The sequence below is a fragment of the Chaetodon trifascialis genome, chromosome 3, assembly GCF_039877785.1.
Source record: "Chaetodon trifascialis isolate fChaTrf1 chromosome 3, fChaTrf1.hap1, whole genome shotgun sequence".
Classification (NCBI taxonomy): Eukaryota; Metazoa; Chordata; class Actinopteri; order Chaetodontiformes; family Chaetodontidae; genus Chaetodon; species Chaetodon trifascialis.
This window is the reverse complement of record NC_092058.1, coordinates 23,079,310-23,098,106: the sequence shown is the minus strand read 5'-3', so window position 1 is coordinate 23,098,106 and position 18,797 is coordinate 23,079,310. Positions and strand designations below refer to the sequence as shown.

Below are 18,797 nucleotides of genomic sequence, written 5' to 3'. Positions count from 1 at the left end.
ATAACTGTATTAGAGCTCACAGTGTTTGTGTATGAGTTGTTAAGTTTCATAGTGGGATGAGACTGCATGACTATAGCTTCTTTTACCATTCTAATTGACAAAAGGCTGCAAGTGTCATCATTCACATATACAATAAATAAGCATATCATTTCATGGCAGTCTTTTAACATATAAACCTGTATAATATTGGACCATTCAGTATGTATGCATTGTTGCATATCAGAAATAATTACTTTGCCAGTGGCCGCCCATTAAACCAAATGCCCGGCCAGCTACTTTCCCCTGGTGCCTGGACAGCCTACTGATGGTCTGACACATACAATTCATTTGTCGCTGCATTTGAGAGCAAACTTAGTGTGGGCTGGGTTAGCATGATTACTGCTACCAGCTGCTCTTATATGTCATGCCAGTCAGCTGGAGCCAACAGATGAGGCCAGCAGGAAAAAAGAAAGGCAAGGACAAGTGCTGTATACAAATTCACCTCTTAATAGTACTTTTACGGTTTATCAGCAAGGTACATGTAGTACTGAAAATGTTCGTGTATAACATTTATAGCATATTACATGACAGAGTAGGAAGGGCTTTCATTTCCCTGCTGTGCACACATCCTCAGGGGGACACCTGTCAATAACAATTAGACCACCAAAAAAATAAAATGAGAGCCCCGTTTTGCACAAAATGAATGGTAAAAGTGAATGCATCATAGGCTAAGTCTGTGCCAAGTCTGGATTCCAGGATAAGCTTGTGCCAGGCACGGAGTGGCCATATGGAAGTTTGGGAATTCAAGTGATCATCTGGTGTTAACTGAGTGTATCGCCCGATTTATACTTCTACAACTGCTTTTATCTGGATCTATAAAGTAGCAAAGGTATGTCTGAGCAAAACTTGTTCTTAAGACTTCTTCTGATTCATTATTTAAAGAAAAAGCTTTATTATTCATCACATTTCTTATTGTGAAATATAGATCAATGGAATTCAAAAGGGAAAAAATCCAAAATCTATACAGAATGTTTTGGAATGAAAACCTTTAAAAATGTGTTTTTAACACTGGAGCAGAAAAGGTGTGTTTGGACAAAGTGTACTAATGAATAAACCAGAGAGAAAGGGACTATCTACACCCCCCGTTGGTGAATAATGTCATCAATGAAGTGAATCTGCATCTAAAACAAAAGTGAGCAATAACTATTCTCCTCTGAGGACCTCCGTGTCTGCAGAGAGCACCAGTGGCGACAGAGGAATGCAGTCATTGGACGGAGCTTTTAGACGGCGCATCAGTGGGCTGCTAACCGGCCTCTGGAGGGAGGCATGATTGAAAGCTGTTGTCAATATGAGGGCTCCCTCATGTCATGTGTCATTGCCCTGTGGAGGCATCCTCTACTATGAACACACACACACACACACACACACACACGCACACACACACACACACACACACACACACACACCCCAGGACATCTCAATCAATAGTCTGTCGTCTCAGATCCAAACACACTTCCTGTTATCTGATAGCGTCAAGCAACAGAACACTGAGCTTGCATGTACGTGTAAATACGTGTGTGTGTGTGTGTGTGTGTGTGTGTGTGTGTGTGTGTGCAGATGAATAACAGCAATAAAGGACACAAAGCAGCCAGAAGATAGATAACTTTAACAATTTTATTTGTGAAAAACTACAAGCAAAATTCATAAATAGACATTTCTATTTGAAGCGGAGGAAAATGATCAGGTTAGCCTATAAGCGCAAAGTCGTGCACATGCCAGAAACATGTATTATTTTAACATTATAAGCTAGACAAGGAGCCGTGATCTGCTGAAAATGCTGCGTACATTTCCACACCAGGAACATAATGTGACCATTTCACAAGGGGAAACAATGACACATCAGCTATAAGTTAAAAAAAAAAAAGAAAAAAGAAAGAAAATAAAGAAAGAAATAAACAAAGAAACAAAGGAAAACTAAAACTGTATTAAACAATGAATGGATTATTGTACTGTCCCTAAAAGTTTTTTTTTGTCATTTTTTTCTTTAAACCGAGCAATAACTTTAAAAGCATTGTACAAGACATTGTTATAGGAAGAAATGAGTTTGTATAATACACTTAATTGGAAATTCACGGTTAAGGTTATACAGTCAGTAAACAAGCCTTCTATATTTGGGTCTCTGACAAACAAAGCTAAAAAATGTAACCATCTTTACACAGTAAATTAAGGTTACTGGTCGCACACAAGAACAGAACTGCTTGCGCGGAAAGGAAACAGGAAACAAAAGACTTCAGCTCCAATGCCATTATTCATAGTGTTTGCTTTTGCACCTTTTTAAAATTCTATATACAAGCAATAATTCATATACTCAGCAAATGGCCATTTGTCAATAATTTAACAATGAATCCTTTCTGTTGGAGTACTCAGTCAAGTGAACGTGGTTGCAGATAAGGCAGGTGAAAAGATGGCTTTTTGGGCCCATTTCTAATAGATTGCATTACAAAGCAGGCTTTTATTCTCAGTACAAATTGGACAAAGTATTTTTCCCCTCTGACCCAACAGTCCCACTTTTTAGTTTTATTCACATTGCTTTTCCTCACTTTGAACACTGATTCCATATTTGTATGCAATAAAGTACATAATTACATATTAACCATAGCCTAAGAGCAGAAAAAACCTCATGAACACATATCTCTTGGGCTTAAAACATTGCTTATGACACACGTGATTATCGTCCCTACGTGTGAAACTGCAAAGCTTTTAGTCGACACAGGTCAAAACCTGCCCCTCGGATCCAGAGGTTTTCAGGGCTTCTCACCCTCACCTAACCTGGTTTTAGTTGCTCTGGGAGCGGATCAATTGGCGAGTTGGCACCTCTGTTGGCTACATGTACTGTGGTAGTCCAGCAGAGTGAAGAGGGGGCTTACTAAAGCCAAAGGCTTCGACCCAGCAGACCCAGAGCTCTTCTCGGCTACCCACTCACACCCAGTCTGCTTCTCAGCGCTTGCACAATGTGGCAAGATCCACCACTGGGCGTGGAGCCGGTGGAGTTCTTCGACTCGGCTCACAGCATTGACAGCTCTCTGCCCCAGTTTAGCCGTGCACAGAGACAAGTGGACAATAAGAACACCATTTGCATGGGTTATATTAGTCTTTATTTAAACTGTTATTCATCTCACACATTAGATAATTGCATTTCAAATTGTTATTTATCTGTCTATTTATCATGTCATTATGAAATTCCTTTGGTCCTTCAATAAATAAAACTAAGATATCATATACACATTTATTCTTTATACAATTTCATACAGTTAAAAAGTAAATTATGTTGGTCTAGTATCAGCTAAGGTGAAAGTGAATTAAAACCCTTAAATATGCCTTGCTGTTCTAAAAATTGTAAGAGCAATTGTGTTCTATTATCTACTGCAACATTTTTTGCCTTCAATGACAGGAGTCTTAAATTAATAATAAAAAATAAAAAATAAGTCAATTGAATTGTCAATCTTTGCAAATTGTTCACGTCTTGTTTTCAGGTTGAGAGAATGAAGATTCAAAGTTGTCTTCAGGACCACAACAAAAGAAAAATGAAATCGATTCACAACAGCTTGACACAACAGGCCTATTTTACAGTTCGATATGGTTTTACCAAGTGGAACTGTGTGTAACCATCCTTCAGTCACAACAGAAAAACTCTGGCTCAAGAGCTGAGAGGGCAGCTCTACCTTCAGCCAGAAAACTCAATATCGAAATACGGAATGCAGAAAATATCAACAGCTTTTAGTGTTTTACACAACAGCCTACACTGTACAGTTAAGGACATAAGATACTGTATAAGAGAGTTGCTATAGCATACTAAATCAGAGACAATCTAGCTGAAAGAGTCAGGTGTGTGAACCTCAGGTGACCTTCTTCTGATGCACACTGACCTGTACAGAACAAGTAGACGGACCAGACTGAGGTCCTGACAGTGTTCAGAGTGAGACAGTGTTGTTGAGAAAAGTGAATGAGAATTTGATTCGTCAGCACTTTGTCACATTGAGTGAATGGGCAATCCCAGATCTGCAAAACCGCTTCACAGTGTATCTAGCACCAGTGTGTGTGTGTGTGTGTGTGTGTGTGTGTGTGTGTGTGTGTGTGTGTGTGTGTGTGTGTGTGCGCGTCTGTTTGTCTGTCTGTGTGACTCGTGTCTTGTCCTATCATTTTCAAACGGTAATAAAAACACTGAAGGAATGATCGATCGGCAGAGCTACACAGCAAAGCTTCAACATAAAAAGGAGAACATCAAAGTATACAGGTGCAACAGGTAATAAATAAGGGTAATAATAGTTTAAAGTTATTGAAATGATGGTGGTTATTGTGCCCAGCGGAGAATTCTTCTTTACAAAAACAAAAACAAAAAAATGTCGACTTGGCCTCACATCCACGTACAAATATAAAACAATACATACAAGTGTCTGGATGCTACCGCAGGGGAGGTTGGGGGTGGGGGCATTATTCCTTGTAGCCCAGCTCTCCTCGCCTGTGCCACGGGTGTCACCACAAGGGAAGTTCCCCCAGCAGGGCGTTTGTTTCCCCAGCAGGGGCACCACACTGTTCCTCTCAGCCAGCCAGCTCCTCTCAGCATCCAGGGTTGGTCATGGAATGGAGGCAGGGCAGCAATGGGAAAGGTGAAATCTCTCCCCCCATGGGATCCATAGTGTCCAGAAACGTGGGGAAACGGGGAGTGGAGCAGGGTGAGGACGGGGAGGCAAAGGGACAGGGGCCTCAGAACGACTCGTCGTGCCCCACAGACAGATCCCCTTTAGGTGTGGAGGCGCGTGACGAGCCCTTGTCCATGCTCTCGGAGCCGGAGCTCTGGTGCTGTTGTTCGGAGCCCGCGCTGGACGTGATGGTGGACGAGGACGTGGAGGAGGAGCGGGTCTTCTCCTTAAAGTCTGTTATGATCACTGTCACGTTCCCTACAGTGATGGCCAACTGCTGGGCGGTGCTCCGGTCAATGTTCTTCAGTTTGGGCCTGAGAGGCAGAGACGAGAAAGCGTTAATAACCAGAAATGGCAACCACAATATGTGTGTCTCAGCAACAACAAGGGGGAGGCTGCCAGCACTGTGTGGGCAGTTACACTAAATTGCTCAATTCATCGGGTGACACATGAACAGTCAGAACAAGTGTATATAAAGTGAGAGTGGGTGTTTAGTGTAAAAGATCATTTGTGAATCATTGAGGTTTCCCACTAGCCTTGTGCTGCATGATTCTGTGCTGTGCAGTCACAGATGTGAAACCATGTGTTCTGCCAAAGAGATGTGGAGTATGAGATGGTGCTACACACCTGGAAATGTGAGAGTTCTTGTTGGTCTTGGTTGCTGATTTGCCAGACTGTATGCTGTGTTTGTCACTGGGTGGGCTCTGGTGGTTGTCTGATTTGGGTCTGGAGGAAAACAGACACACCTGTGAGGATAATACCAGCACAGACAGCATCCAGAGACACATGTGAAGCCTCGACGTGTACACTGACCTGGTCTTTTTGCTGCTGGGCTTCTTTGTGACGGCTGGGCTGATGTCCTTCTCTGTGTCAGGTTTGTCTTTGATTGGCTGTTCCTTGTCGCTCTTTTCCTTCTCAGGGGTGTCTACCTCTGGCCTCACACTTTCTGGACGCTCTCCCTCTGGACGCCCCTCTCCGTTGGCGCGCTCTCCTTCGCCATCCGGGCGCTCCTTGTCTGTGCGCTCGCTCCTCTCCCTCCGCTCCTTCTTGGGCGGGGGAGGCATCGGGTACTGCTGAGCCACCTGCTGGGCAACCAGCTGGGAGTTGATCCTGGGTTTCCTGTGGAGGAGATCCAAGGCACAAACATGGATTAGCCTCGTAGTGGAGCTGTGAGCTGACTCTGGCTACGCACCAGCACCGTCACACTACGGCTCAGGAGAAGAGGTGACTGGATCTAGAGGCCGGCGGGGAAAGGAGCTACAGCTCCCGGCTGCTGCAAAGGTAGGTTAGGTTTACGCAGCCCCTTTCTACTGGAGAAGCTCTGTTTTGAGGGATAATCTCATTAGCTCATGGCTGTAATAAAATGAATGCAGAGGATCACAAGGTGGGACATTTGCAGCATGTCACTTAGATCCTCTAATCTGATTACTGCAGGGTTGGCCCCATTTGTCACAGACTGAGATTCAGTTGGACATGGTGTAGCTGCTACGCTCACTGAGCTTACCAGCAACCATAGAGATACTCTGTCCTTTCATTTGACCCATTTTCAAACACAAACATAAACATCTCATTGAGTTTGATCACTGTCATTCAGCAAAAACAATTAAAAGCAAGGGGGATACATGTCAGGTGCAGCATTCAAAAAAATCCCACTGATTTACTAACAGAGACAGTTCTCATGAAACCATCCTTTTCTGAAAATGTACTTCCCAATGTGGTGCACCACCACTGTACTGTTACAAACATGCATGGAGCAAGAGCAGCATCATAGTTCATCAGCTGTGCACATGAACAGGGCCTGAACTTTTGAGGCAAAACGCTAACCCTAAGTCAGACCGCCTGAGCCAACACACACACCTGCAGCATAATGGACACCAGCTGGCAGCATCTGGGGGAAGCAGAGGACCTCGGGGGAAAGGGAGGGACTACTGTAGCCTTCCAGAGACTCCGACTCAGCCGAGACCAAACTGCAGCCAGCAACGTGGATAATCACAGGCCAGCACTGGGCAAGCATGGTGAGGAGTAAACCACAAGTACACTCACACACACAAACATGCACTTGAAAAGCTTAGCGTGCAAACAAACAGCCTGGCACGGCTCGATGGCTGCTCAGGAGGCCTTTCAACAGGAACACAAGTTATACTAGCTAGCTGTGTATACACAACTCTTCCAAACCCAATTCTATTCTTGGCAGGAAGAGTTTTTGTGATATCCCAGCAGTGGAGAGCTCCGATATGCAGGACTGCTTAAGGGGACCTGTGGTCAAGCAGGCAGCCTTGAAAGTTGGAGACAAACTGTCAGTCTAAGCATCAGGCCAGGTAAACTGTTGGTGCTGGGAAATAAAGCGCTCTCACTAAGCTAAAAACATGTTTTTAGCTTTGCCATGGAGGTGGGCTTTAGTGAAACGAATGTGAGAGCAAATGCACGTGGCAAAAACAGAAGAAGCTCAATAGTGTCTCAGGCTGATGATGCTGATTTCAGTAGCTTGCTGTGGAGAGTGGTTTTCAGACAGCTGCTTAAGTGGCTAGCCTCAGGGTTTCAATTTGGCTGCATCATATTGCCAGTCCAGTTACTCTAATTTCTGCACTTCCATCCTCGCACGTCTTTCATGACTGACAGTCCACTCCATCAGTCCCTCTATCTTTCAGAAGCCAGGCACTTTTAAACTCTAAACAGTCCAATTCTTTTGCAACATTTTTTTTTGACTGCTCCATCAAACTCAATTAGTCTCCTCCTGCTACTACATACACACGGAGAGGGGGCGAGAGCAAGAGAGAGAGAGGGAGTGGGGGAGAGAGAGAAAGGGTGAGAAAGAGACTCTCCTTGCTGGGGGTTGGGGGGGATGCAGCCGATCAGAAGACAATCAATCGAGGCATAACAGAGTATCATGTCGTAATTCTCGCACTACGCTCCAATCAATACACCAGCTGTGGTGAATGCGGAGGAGCCCCGGGCTGTTGATCCAGTATCTATTAACTGCCTTGGGTCTCTGGAGCCTGGGGCACTTTCTATTTGCTGCCCTTGTGTGAGGCACCCTCTGGGGGGCTCCAGTGGGTGAAAGTTAAAGGGTGATAGAGGAGTGAGATTTTTCTTCCCATGCTATCCCAGCTTCATAACTGCCAACCCTGTTTCTATCAAACTGATCCCAATTCCACTTCAATCTGGAGTAATTACTTCCCGTGTTGAGCATTAAAGCACCTATTCATAGTACTTGGGTAAATCTAACTATGCTCTGCAATGCTTTTAAATGCTTAAGTGATTATGTTGATAACTAATTAATTAGCGAGTGATGGTGCTGAGTTTATAGCACTGGACTTCATCACACCATTTTGTCAAAGCACGTTTATACACAGACATGTAAATGGACTGATTTTCTACATTTACAGAGCAAATAATATACGCTATGGCTCCATGCTGAATTGGCTGTGACATTTAAAACGAATTCTGCTCAGATAAATTCCTCCAGACTTGTGTACACTTCTGAGCCGTGGTTTCCCCTGCCCTGTCACTGTCCCAATGACACAACATAGCCCTTTCCATGGGAATCTTTGGATCCTTAGAGTACCACTTGATTTCCTCGCTGATGTCAACAAGTTGAAAATCATCAATATGCTGCTGAGAAAGTGTGACAAAGAATTCAAGCTTTGGGGACACTGCTTCAGTTACAAGAGAAACCAGCTGTGAGGAAAGCTGCAATGATGACGTGTTCACTCACACATACCCCTTGTGAAAATATAAATCTAACCCACAGCCATGTGTAAACAGATTGTGAACACAAACAGCTTCCAACAGGACCAGAAATCACTTTGTCTGGCAGTGAGAGCTGTTAGCCAAGGAGGTGGTGAATGAGTGATTGATTGACTGATAAGCTGCACGCCTCTTTTGCCTGTTGCAGAGTTGGAGCCCTGGTCAGAGCCCGAGATTTGTGGCGGCAGAAGCAGCCCCGGTAGTTAAGTAGTGATTCAGTGCCAGCTGTAAGTCAGCCATGAGTTTTTGCTGGCATGATAGAATTGCTGCTCTCTTATACATTATTTATTTACTGACCACCCATCATGGTTTTGCACAGCAATGCTCTGTGGCTCATTAACATGGCTGGAAATTTTGTATGACACTATATGCATGTGTCACTTGCACATACTAAATAGTGGGGGTCCTGAACAACTGGAAAAAGTCTGCCTCTGCTCAGAAATATGCTTCATATTTAAAATGAATTACAGTTCATATTTGAATAATCTGTCAGTGTTGTTGAGCACAGCAACCTAATTAAACTACGACATTGCTGAAAATGACTCTACATCTGAACCATATCAATTTGCAAACATCCAAATCAAATAAGAAACATCTAGATTTCACAAGATGTACTGGAAATGATCCTGGGAGCACGACCAGGAGTGAACCCCAGGGTCCAATTGCAGAAATTGCTCCAACCTCCCACTGCTTCCAATATATTCCTGGGGAATCTGTGTGTGTGTGTGTGTGTGTGTGTGTGTGTGTGTGTGTGTGTGTGTGTGTGTGTGTGTGTGTGTGTGTGTGTGTGTGTGTGTGTGACTGACTGACTGAGTGTGTCAAGTGTGTAAATCCTGCTGTCGAATCATGTCCCACTGTGAGGGCTCACAGCTTATTACCTCCCCTTCGCACAACAATAGGCCATGATTGACAACTCCTCCTATGCTTGCCCCTAAATTCCACTGTCTGGAGGAGGGAGGAGTGGGGAGACTCCCTCCACGGGATGCCCTGAAATAACTATCATCATGCTTAAAAGCTCCTAATTCAGTCAGACTGACACCCATAGTTAGACTGCTCCTCTCAGCCTGAACCATCTGAGACAGACACATCTCTGCTCAGCTGGTGCTCTCACTGGCCAGGAGCAGCCGATACCGCAAGGGAAGAGCAAAGGCTGAAAATGCTGTTTCAGAGGGAACTCTTTCGAGAGAAAGCAAAAACAATGAGCCTGAGCATTTCGTGGAGAGGCAGAGTAATGAAGGGAGTGAGCAAGCGATGGAGACTGTGATAGAGTGAGAGAGAGGCACAGGAAAGCCCTCATTAACACAGCTCTTTTATTTGAAGTGCTGTGTGGAGGACAAGCAATTATTTCCTGCCAGGCTGAGTGAATGCTGTGGCGGACAGCTGAGCGAAGAGGAGAGAGAGACTGAGACAGACAACAGTATTCTTCGACCATGGACAGCCCACTGAAGAGCTCAGACTATTTATCACCACCCACTCTCTCATTCAGACTTTGTTAATAACCGCATCTACACAGCACGAACGTGGGCTCCTTGTCCTCAATGACGTACGAAGTTGCTGAGAAATATGAATCCTCAATTCATATGCATTCAGCAATGACCTGGTTTCCCCCCACACAGGACAGACAGACCATCACAGCCTCTGCCTGGAGCACCTCTCTCAGATGCAGCATGTGAGAATGCCGCAGGGCTTTAGTTTGATCACAGCACCTCCCTGTGACATGCTGGCAGCCATGTAATCAATGATCTACATGCACTCGTCTGTGTCAACACTTGCTGTATGCCTTGATCATTATGCAGAAACACGTGATGCCCCCCTCCCTCTCCCCTACCAGTATGGTGGGTGATGGAGCAGAGCCCAGAGCTGCCTGCCTGCGCTGCTTCGAATTTGTTTACCAGTTCATATATCTGTATGCTATTGTTCTTTTGTTGAATGTTGGACAATCTTTCACACAAAGATTTGAAGTATGTCTGGGAAGACCACCTCGCAGTCCCTGCCTAACCCAATTCATGGGTCTAACAACTGACAAAAGTTTTCCTGACTCGGCACAACAACAGACGTGTTCCCATCAATGTAGTTTTTGTAGAGCGTTTTGCAGTACAGCATTGGAAAAGTTTGATGGAAACAGTGAAATCTGAAAAAAAAAAAAACCCTCCAACTTTCCAATGAGGATTTTACACTCACTTGAGGAAGAAGCAGCTTTTTTGATAGCCAATAGGTCATTGTTTAACTGAAAGTGCCAAAACTTCACTGCTTCCACTTTCACAAATCTGAATGTTTGCTGGCTGTGTCCTCTCATATCGAACAAAGTTTTGGGGTGGGTTTGTACTATTGGTCACGATAACAGCAATTTAAATGCGTCAACTTGGGCTTGGCATTATCAATTCATCTGTTAATTATTTTCTTGCTTAATTAATTAGTCAAAAAACATGAAAACAATGTCAGAAAATAGTGCAAAAAAGTCCATCACAAGTTCCCTGAACCCAAGGTGACATCTTAAGATGTTTTGCTCAACCAACAGTCCAAAACCGAAAATATTCAATTTATTGTGGTGATAATAAAACAGAGAAAAGCAGCAAATCTCCATATTTCAGAAGTTGGGACCAGCACATCTTTTGATTTTGTCTTGATAAATGACTTGTTGACTCGAATTCAAATCCAGTCTAACTCCGTCATTAGCCTTTGGGCTCGTCATGAGTTGCAGACCTCTATGTCTGGAGGCATAACCTTGTGATAACCATCCAAAGATTGAGACATCAATCTTAAACAAAATCTTTCCTAAACACACCCCTATCAGTGCACGTGAACAAGCCTATTCATTTGATGTTAAATTGAAAAGTGTCAAATACAAATACCACTGGAATGTGGGAGTTGTTCTCCCTGTGAGGAAGCTCTTGACCAGTTGCAGTCTGAAGTGACTGGAGCAGGGTTGTCTCCTCCAGCCATCCATGGGTAAAGTAATCTGTGTGAGTGTGTTGTGGAGGCTGAATGTGGATAGCACCTGAAGAGCACCCTGCAGCTATGGTGCTTCTCAATTCATTCCCACTGCCCACCAGAGGCACTGAGCATTCATCGCGTCGGAAGTCCCTTCCAGTCAGGGCTTAATGTTACTGTCACATCCCCCCCTCACTCCCCTCCACCGTACACTCCTTGTGGGGGTCTGTGGATCCCCAACACGGTTTCAATCATATTTCTTTAGGTGCTCTGTATGCACAGCAGGCTCCCAGAAAGCATCTACACCCCACACATTTTCTTCCAACAGCAAAAGAGCCCAACAGTCAGGCATGACATTTAGTTCCCATGGTACAAAGTACTGACAAAACTGGACAGAGAAAAGGAATTCAGGGAAATCTCTAAAAGATATCTTCTTTTATGCAATAACTGTGAATCTTATGCACCATGCTGGCTGCTGGGGTGTCTGTTTTTCTGCTTCTCTTGACAGGCTAAAGGACTCAGACAGTCTGACTTATTGTGTTTTTGAGTGAGACAGGCAGAAGCAAGAAGAAAAGGGGATCTATGGCAGAAGAATTAAAAGAGGATATGTCTGAGTTTGTGTCTGCTCATGTGCAGAAGAGACTTCATATTCACACTGACAAGAATTTCCATTCCATGACTGACCTTTCAGACTATGAAGGACCTGGCATTGGGCAGACTGACAGCGAGTCATTGCAAAGGCACTAAGCACATATGAGCTTCTTCCATCAGCAGCAGTGTGTCACAATGCTTAGCATCACTCATCTGTTTTCCTCTTCTCCATCATTCTCTCTTTGTTGTATTCCCTGTTCTCTCTTCACTTTCTCCCAATGCATTCGGCCTGACCCCACCACCCACCCTTTTTCCCCACTGGCTTTAAGCAGGTCTCTCTTCGCACTTTTTCCTGCTTTTTGCCTATGGTGTGCGTAAGTGATCAGTAAGGCAGACCCTGCCATCTCAACTTGCTGCTGACTGACATCCTCTTGCTCATTTGCATTTTTATAAAGGGAGCGTGGTTTGAATTTGTTCAACAAATCATCAAGCAGTGCTGCCAAAAGAAACACTGCACCTTCACAGAGGGCTCTCATGTTCTATACAAGGGGAACAAGGTCAAGCAAGCAAACAAAACATCAAGTGAGGAAACCTGACACCAAGAGGTCAAACACGAAGCCTCCACTGTCTACTGCAGCCACTATTCCAACCTAATAAAAACTATTTGATTTTGGGTATATAGCGTCTCAATAATGCTCAGACAAACCATGGCGCAACAGGATCAAAACCTTTGACTCTAAGAATTAATTTTCCAAAAGATACCTAAGGAAAGTGGTCAATTGTGATTTCACTCCTAATCTCATCTGTAGCGAATGTCAAACGCTCCTGTTCTTTCCCCATGCATGGATGGTGGCGCTGGTAGAAACAGAAGAGCCTGTCCAGCCCAGCTCTCTCCCTCCCTGGGTAATGATGTGCTTCGCTCTGCTGTAGCCCCTGGAGACTCTTGGTTGAGTGAGCACATCCCCCTTGCAGCCATCCATGCCCCCCTTCCTTCAACACACACAAATGTCCAGACGCTACACTCCTCTCTGTCCCTCCTCTGCTGTTTCTCCCCTTGTCCTCTCTTGCCCTCTTCCTCTCCTTACTCCTCAGTTTGATACGACTTCACAGTAACTCCCTCACTCCTTGTCCTCATATGCCTTTTTCCGAGACTCCTCGCTCCCTCACTGTCACATTCATTTGCTCGCCTCATCTTTTTCCTGAGTGGGAGGAGCCCCGTTTCAACAGCTCTCTCAACATTTCTGTTTTGTCAGATTGCCAAATTGGCTACTGTATTTAATCACTCACACCCTGCCAAATCCCATGAAGTAATTAAGAACTTTTAAATCCGGCAATTAACATGTAAAGATTAGGGCTACCCGCTCGTGCTGAGGGTTTTAGTGCAGATGCTGATAATGCTGGATAAGCAAAAGCAGTTTCCTCTTAGTGGGGGCTGCTGTGGGGGCATGGGGTGGGCGAGGAAGTGCAGATATAAATTGAGCGCCAGCATGTCCCTCTTATGTAATTCCATTGTCCTAGACAATTTGCCTTAATGTGACAGTGGTAGAATCCACGGATTATAATGAATCTTTTCCATCATTATTAAAGACTGACACTCGAGACACACAAACACACACTGCAATCATTTTCTAATAATTGCGCAGCCTCCACACTTAAACAAAGAGAGAAATGCATTTTTACTTTTTTAGCCCCACTACTCACTCATGGCTCTAGGGTCGGGCATCATTTAGAATTTATCCATTCTCATTCTGCTAATCCGTCCTGCTTTATTTATCTGTGTATTTATGGGTTACCCATATCATCATTATGACCACAGACTCAAAGCGAAAGACATCTACATACGTAAATTAACATCAGTAAATATTTGCGAAGTCGTGGACAAATGACAGTAAGTTCCTATGGCTTACTCACGCCAAAGTTTGCCAAAGTGATAAGGAAGATATCCCGTCCTCTTAAAATCATTCACACCTGTGACAACATTTGCAGATGACATTAAATCAATCATTACAAGTTACAGGTGACTGGAAAAAAAAATGGACTTGTCATTTACAGCATGGTCCCACCTATCAGCAGAGTACAATAAAAGCTGGCTGTTGTACAGCGTGGTTGCATACACATACACAGAATATAAATGATGTGCAACAGATTGTCGTGTGCTATATGATTTAGCCCAGATCAGCATTTATTTTTTTTTTTAGGAGAAAGACTTTTTTGATAGATCAGGCTTCGTTTCGCTGAGTAATCTGGACTCCACCCTTTGAGAACAGCTGGCAAAAAATGAAATCAGATCCATCCATTTTTTCTTTTAGCCCACCTACCTACATTCATTCTATCTTAAATATAAAACTACACCACTGTGTGATCAAGTGGTAAATTATGTTTGTATAAACATTTATGAGTGGACATTCAAAACTGTAATATTGGCCTTATATCTGACAACTTTTATCTCACACTGCTGTATTCACAGTATGTCAGCTACAATGGTTCACGTTCTCTGTCCTTTCAGCAGCCTGTGCTTCAGATAAATTGGGAACAGTGTTAGTTTATTTCTAGTCAGAGCAGTGAAATTTGCAATCAAGTGAGAGACACCCAAGTGTTCTGTTTTATATAAAGCACAGATGGAAGCTACTCGAAATGGTTGACAACAGAGCAACAGCGCATAGATAACAGCACAGCAGTCAAAGACTGAGGTACCTCAAGACTTCCTGTGATCCCCACCATCAATCAACTTTAGAGGGCTCCTAATGGTTTCTCCCTAGGCCCCGAGGCTGACAGAGGTGCATACCAAACACCACCACAAAGCAAACTGATGTACAGCAACACGGTGTCACGTTCACACAGCGATCAGGTTCAGATGCCAGAAACATTTAAATATGATAGCATTCCCTTAACAGGGGATGCTAATGCAAGCCCTTCTCCAATTACCAAAGAAGGAGCCACTGAATGCAGAGGCTGAACACTTGGGCTACTTGGACTTGTAGATCAGCAGTGAGGTCAGGTGCAAAAAGCAGAGTGCTCTCTTGTTTAAGAGTCAAGGTGGCAAAGGCTAGATTTAGCCTACTTGGGTATCATGTTACATCAATGAGCTGGACTGGGTCAACGGGTTCGTTAGGCTGCGCTCGGATCAGGAGAACAGGCCTCTCCCTGCATGCTGATGCCACAGCCTCCTAATAACACACATTATTGCCTCCATCTTCACAAATCAGAGATGCATGACCCAAAGTTATCTGGCATACCCACTGCTGGCAGGAAACAAGGTGCAAGCCAAGCCTCACCAGAGTGTAAGCCACTATCTGTCAAGCAACATAGATCATGTTTATTGTGTATTCTTCATCAATAGTGGAGAAACAGCTGGTGTCTCAATGACTCAGTGCAGACTGTGAGGGGCGGACGTAACATGCTCAAGGGGATGGAAAGAGTCATCTGATCCTGAATTTCACTTTGGACAGGTAGGTATAACTCAAACTGCAGCTAGCAACCACCACACTAATGTCTGCTGACTGGTACCTGTTGTACCAACAGCTTTCAGGAATGGATGGACCTACGTGTGATTGGCTGTGATGCTGCCAAATATTTCAGCTGCATCCACCTTCTCCTTACTACACTGAAACACAGTCAATGCTGACTGACCTTTGTCTCGGGACACAGGAAAAGAAAGCTATATTTGGAGACTGTGACGACAAAGTGTGTGTAAAGAGGTAGCTTCCAGACCTTCACACCACCTAAAACAAGCCATTTCAAACATAAAGAAAAATGAACACAATTATGTCACACCGATTGCACAAATCAATACCTGAGTTCACTTCGTTGGTAGTAAACACAAATTGAAGATCGAAATCAAGCTTCGACATTGAGAAAAGAAGTGTTTTGACTCCTACCAGAAGTGAGGAACTATAATTAGTGTCCTTCTGAATAAAAGCACATTCAAAGTAGAGCCCCAGATAAAAGCAACAAGACAAACATCCACACATAGCCTTAAGTGTGAATCATTTAGCTACAAGCATGCTGCTTCATCCCATGCTTTGCTAGAACACATCAAACGGTGAAGAAAAGACAGCTAATTAGTACTCATTAGAATAAGAGGCAGCCCCACAACTAAACAACTGCATTAATCAAAGGTTAACTATTCAGATCAAACAAGAATGTGTGACAACCACTCCTGTGATGTCATGTGCTCCCATTTACCAAATAGAGGCAACTGGGCTGTTGCCAAAGCACAGTGGCAGGATGGCTACAACACGCTTGTCTCTGCTTCCTGTATTTACGCAGCAGGCTCAGTCTGCATCATCAGCTGTGGTCTTGAGCTACACGTTGCAAGGAAAAGATCATAGGGGGAGGGGAGCCAGACAATTAAGACTGAGCTCGATCTTTTGGATTCTCATCAAACCAGCGTCAGTGTGGTCTCCCCGTTTGTGGTGCGCCAGGGGTGTCAGCCGAGCCACTCATTGTAAAACCACAGCTGGAAAGGTTAGAGTGCAGGGGACTTGTCAACAAACCCACAAATGACTCATCTATCTCTCCATCTCATCATGCAACGGATGACACAAGTAAACAAACTCACACCATGGCACACGGAACTTCTCATCAAAAACATTCCCCAGAACAGAAGGAGGAGGCGTCACCGTGCACAAAAGCGAAAGGGAATCCCGTCATGACATTGAAGTTACACTGTGATTTCATCTCTGTTTCCAATAAGACACAATCTTCTGCTGACATCACAAGATGTTTTCTGAATTAACCTCAGGGGAAATGTCTGGAACATACAAGCCTCTTACTATAAATGCTCTTGATGATGATTAATCTCGAGAAATTTTCTGAGAGCAAACATGAGTGAATTCACTTGTAAACAGCTTCAGGAACAAAGCAAGTTTATGGCAGATTGAGTTTTGAAAATAATGCATCACAGATAAATGTGTGGACTGACATTTATAAAATTAAAACAAATGATTTTTTGAAAAACTGGTGAATGTGCTCTTAACACTCAGTGTCACACCAGGTTGGGCATGAAACGACATTGGCTTAAACTACATTAAAGAAGGGAGGGGGGGTCTGATGGACAAAGAAATATGAAAATGCATCTGTGGGGATTTTCTCTAACCCTGATTACGACCACTTCTCTTAACCTAAGAAATATAACCATACCCTTGCTGTACATCCACCTCGTGGACAATAAATCTGACTCATCAGAGCATTAAAAGAACCTCTGCAATCCTACAGGTAGGTGAAATGCACACACCTGTTTTGCACAGTGGAAAAAAAAGCAGCCCCTTCGCTATTGCTCTGTTGATGCACTGTAGCTGTACAGCCATCGTGAAGTATGGTCCCTCTTCCCCACCCCATCCCCCCCTCTGGCTAGTGAAGCAGCCAGCCTACCTAGACGAATGCATAAAAGCAATGCAATGTCAGTCGCATAAAATGAAAACCACGGATAATCCAGACAACGGCAGGAGATGTTTGCGAGATTGTCCATCAACAAGTCCCCATTCGCTCACAGACAAATAGGCTGTCGATCAAAGTTGTCATTCCAATAAATTGCGATGCAATGCTGCTGCAGCCAGCCAAGCAGGGGAAAAACGAGACGCTCAGACGAGAGGGAGAGAGAGAGGGAGCGCTACGTTACCTTGTGGATGTGCCCTTCCTCACATCGCAGATGCTGCATTTGAAAGCCTCGGCGGTGTTCCTGAAGGTGCAGACGCTACAGTCCCAGTAGCCGTCATCAGCGCTCTGTTTGGCTTGTCTTTTTGGCCTTACAAATTGGACAAATGTTAAGGTCAAGTTAGTTTTAGGAATACCACGAACACATTTCATCAATTAAGAAGAAAGGAGACCGTGACAAATGTAACACGGCGTGTAACACACAAGCTACTTAGTACGGCACAAATGGTGGTGGCGTTGTCATTAATATTGGGTTCGAATCCCGGCAAGTAGAGCTGCTTGATTAATCAATCCCCACAGTGGCGAAGCTCCACACCGTCCGATTGTATCGCCAGCTAACGCTCGGCTAGCAGGCAGGGAAGCATTGCTAAAAATTTCGGCATCGAAGCTTAGCATGTCGGCTAACAAAAGCAATATCAAACAATGTCCATTTCGACATTGACTCTCCAAAAGGCTTCATCGAGACGGAAGAGCGTTTCGGGGAATGCCAGGCGTATCCTCTGAAAATTTTCCCTTTGTCTGTTAAGTGACTGGGTTATAGGGAGCGAGAAGCCGCCATAGTGACTGCACTATTCTAGCTAGCGGTGGCATACCAACTGAAAAAGGGAGAAACGATCCCTGTGTGAGGAAGACGCATCCAAATATCGAGCCCAAAACGCACAAAACAATTACAAATCGACAATGGGTGGTCGCATTACCTGGTAGGGCTCTTTTTGTCGCCCATGGTGAAGAATATTCCTCGGAAATAAGAAGAAAAAGGGGCCTCCTTTAATTGTCAGTGAGTGTAGTGGGTTCCAGATAGAGCCGCTGCTGAAGCTGTTGGCAGACAGGCTCCACTCAGCGCTGGCTCGAGGCACGGCACAGCGACTGACTGCACTACGCCACGTGACCGCCGCCGAGCCAATCAGAGCGCGAGTCGGTTTAAAAGTCTGGATGGATATTTGGAAGCTATTTTGATAACTACTAGAGAAATTTGACAGACCTCACCTCAACCCACGCACGTACATAAAGATTACGGTGCTGCGATATCGATATCATTCATAATGCCTGCAATAAAGCGCATGTGTGTAGAACCTTTGCAATTACATCAAAAGCGCGTTAAAGGATAGAAGAAGAAAAAAGTGTGAAAGAAAACAATAAACAAAAAGCAAAAGGAATTAAATTAAGGAGGTAATAGAGAAAAATAAAAAAAGA

At 44.2% G+C, this 18,797-nt stretch overlaps 1 protein-coding gene across 1 annotated transcript; it reads right to left on the bottom strand.

The window, feature by feature from the left end:
- Positions 1 to 3,111: 3,111 nt before the first annotated feature.
- rybpb (RING1 and YY1 binding protein b) lies at positions 3,112 to 18,442 on the bottom strand. The gene is made up of 5 exons (XM_070958851.1): positions 18,302 to 18,442; positions 17,569 to 17,694; positions 5,493 to 5,798; positions 5,307 to 5,405; positions 3,112 to 4,993 (listed from the first exon to the last, which is right to left on the bottom strand). The coding sequence occupies exons 1-5, from the start codon at positions 18,325 to 18,327 to the stop codon at positions 4,744 to 4,746; spliced, it is 807 nt and encodes a 268-aa protein (XP_070814952.1). The 5' UTR covers positions 18,328 to 18,442; the 3' UTR covers positions 3,112 to 4,743.
- Positions 18,443 to 18,797: the final 355 nt, after the last annotated feature.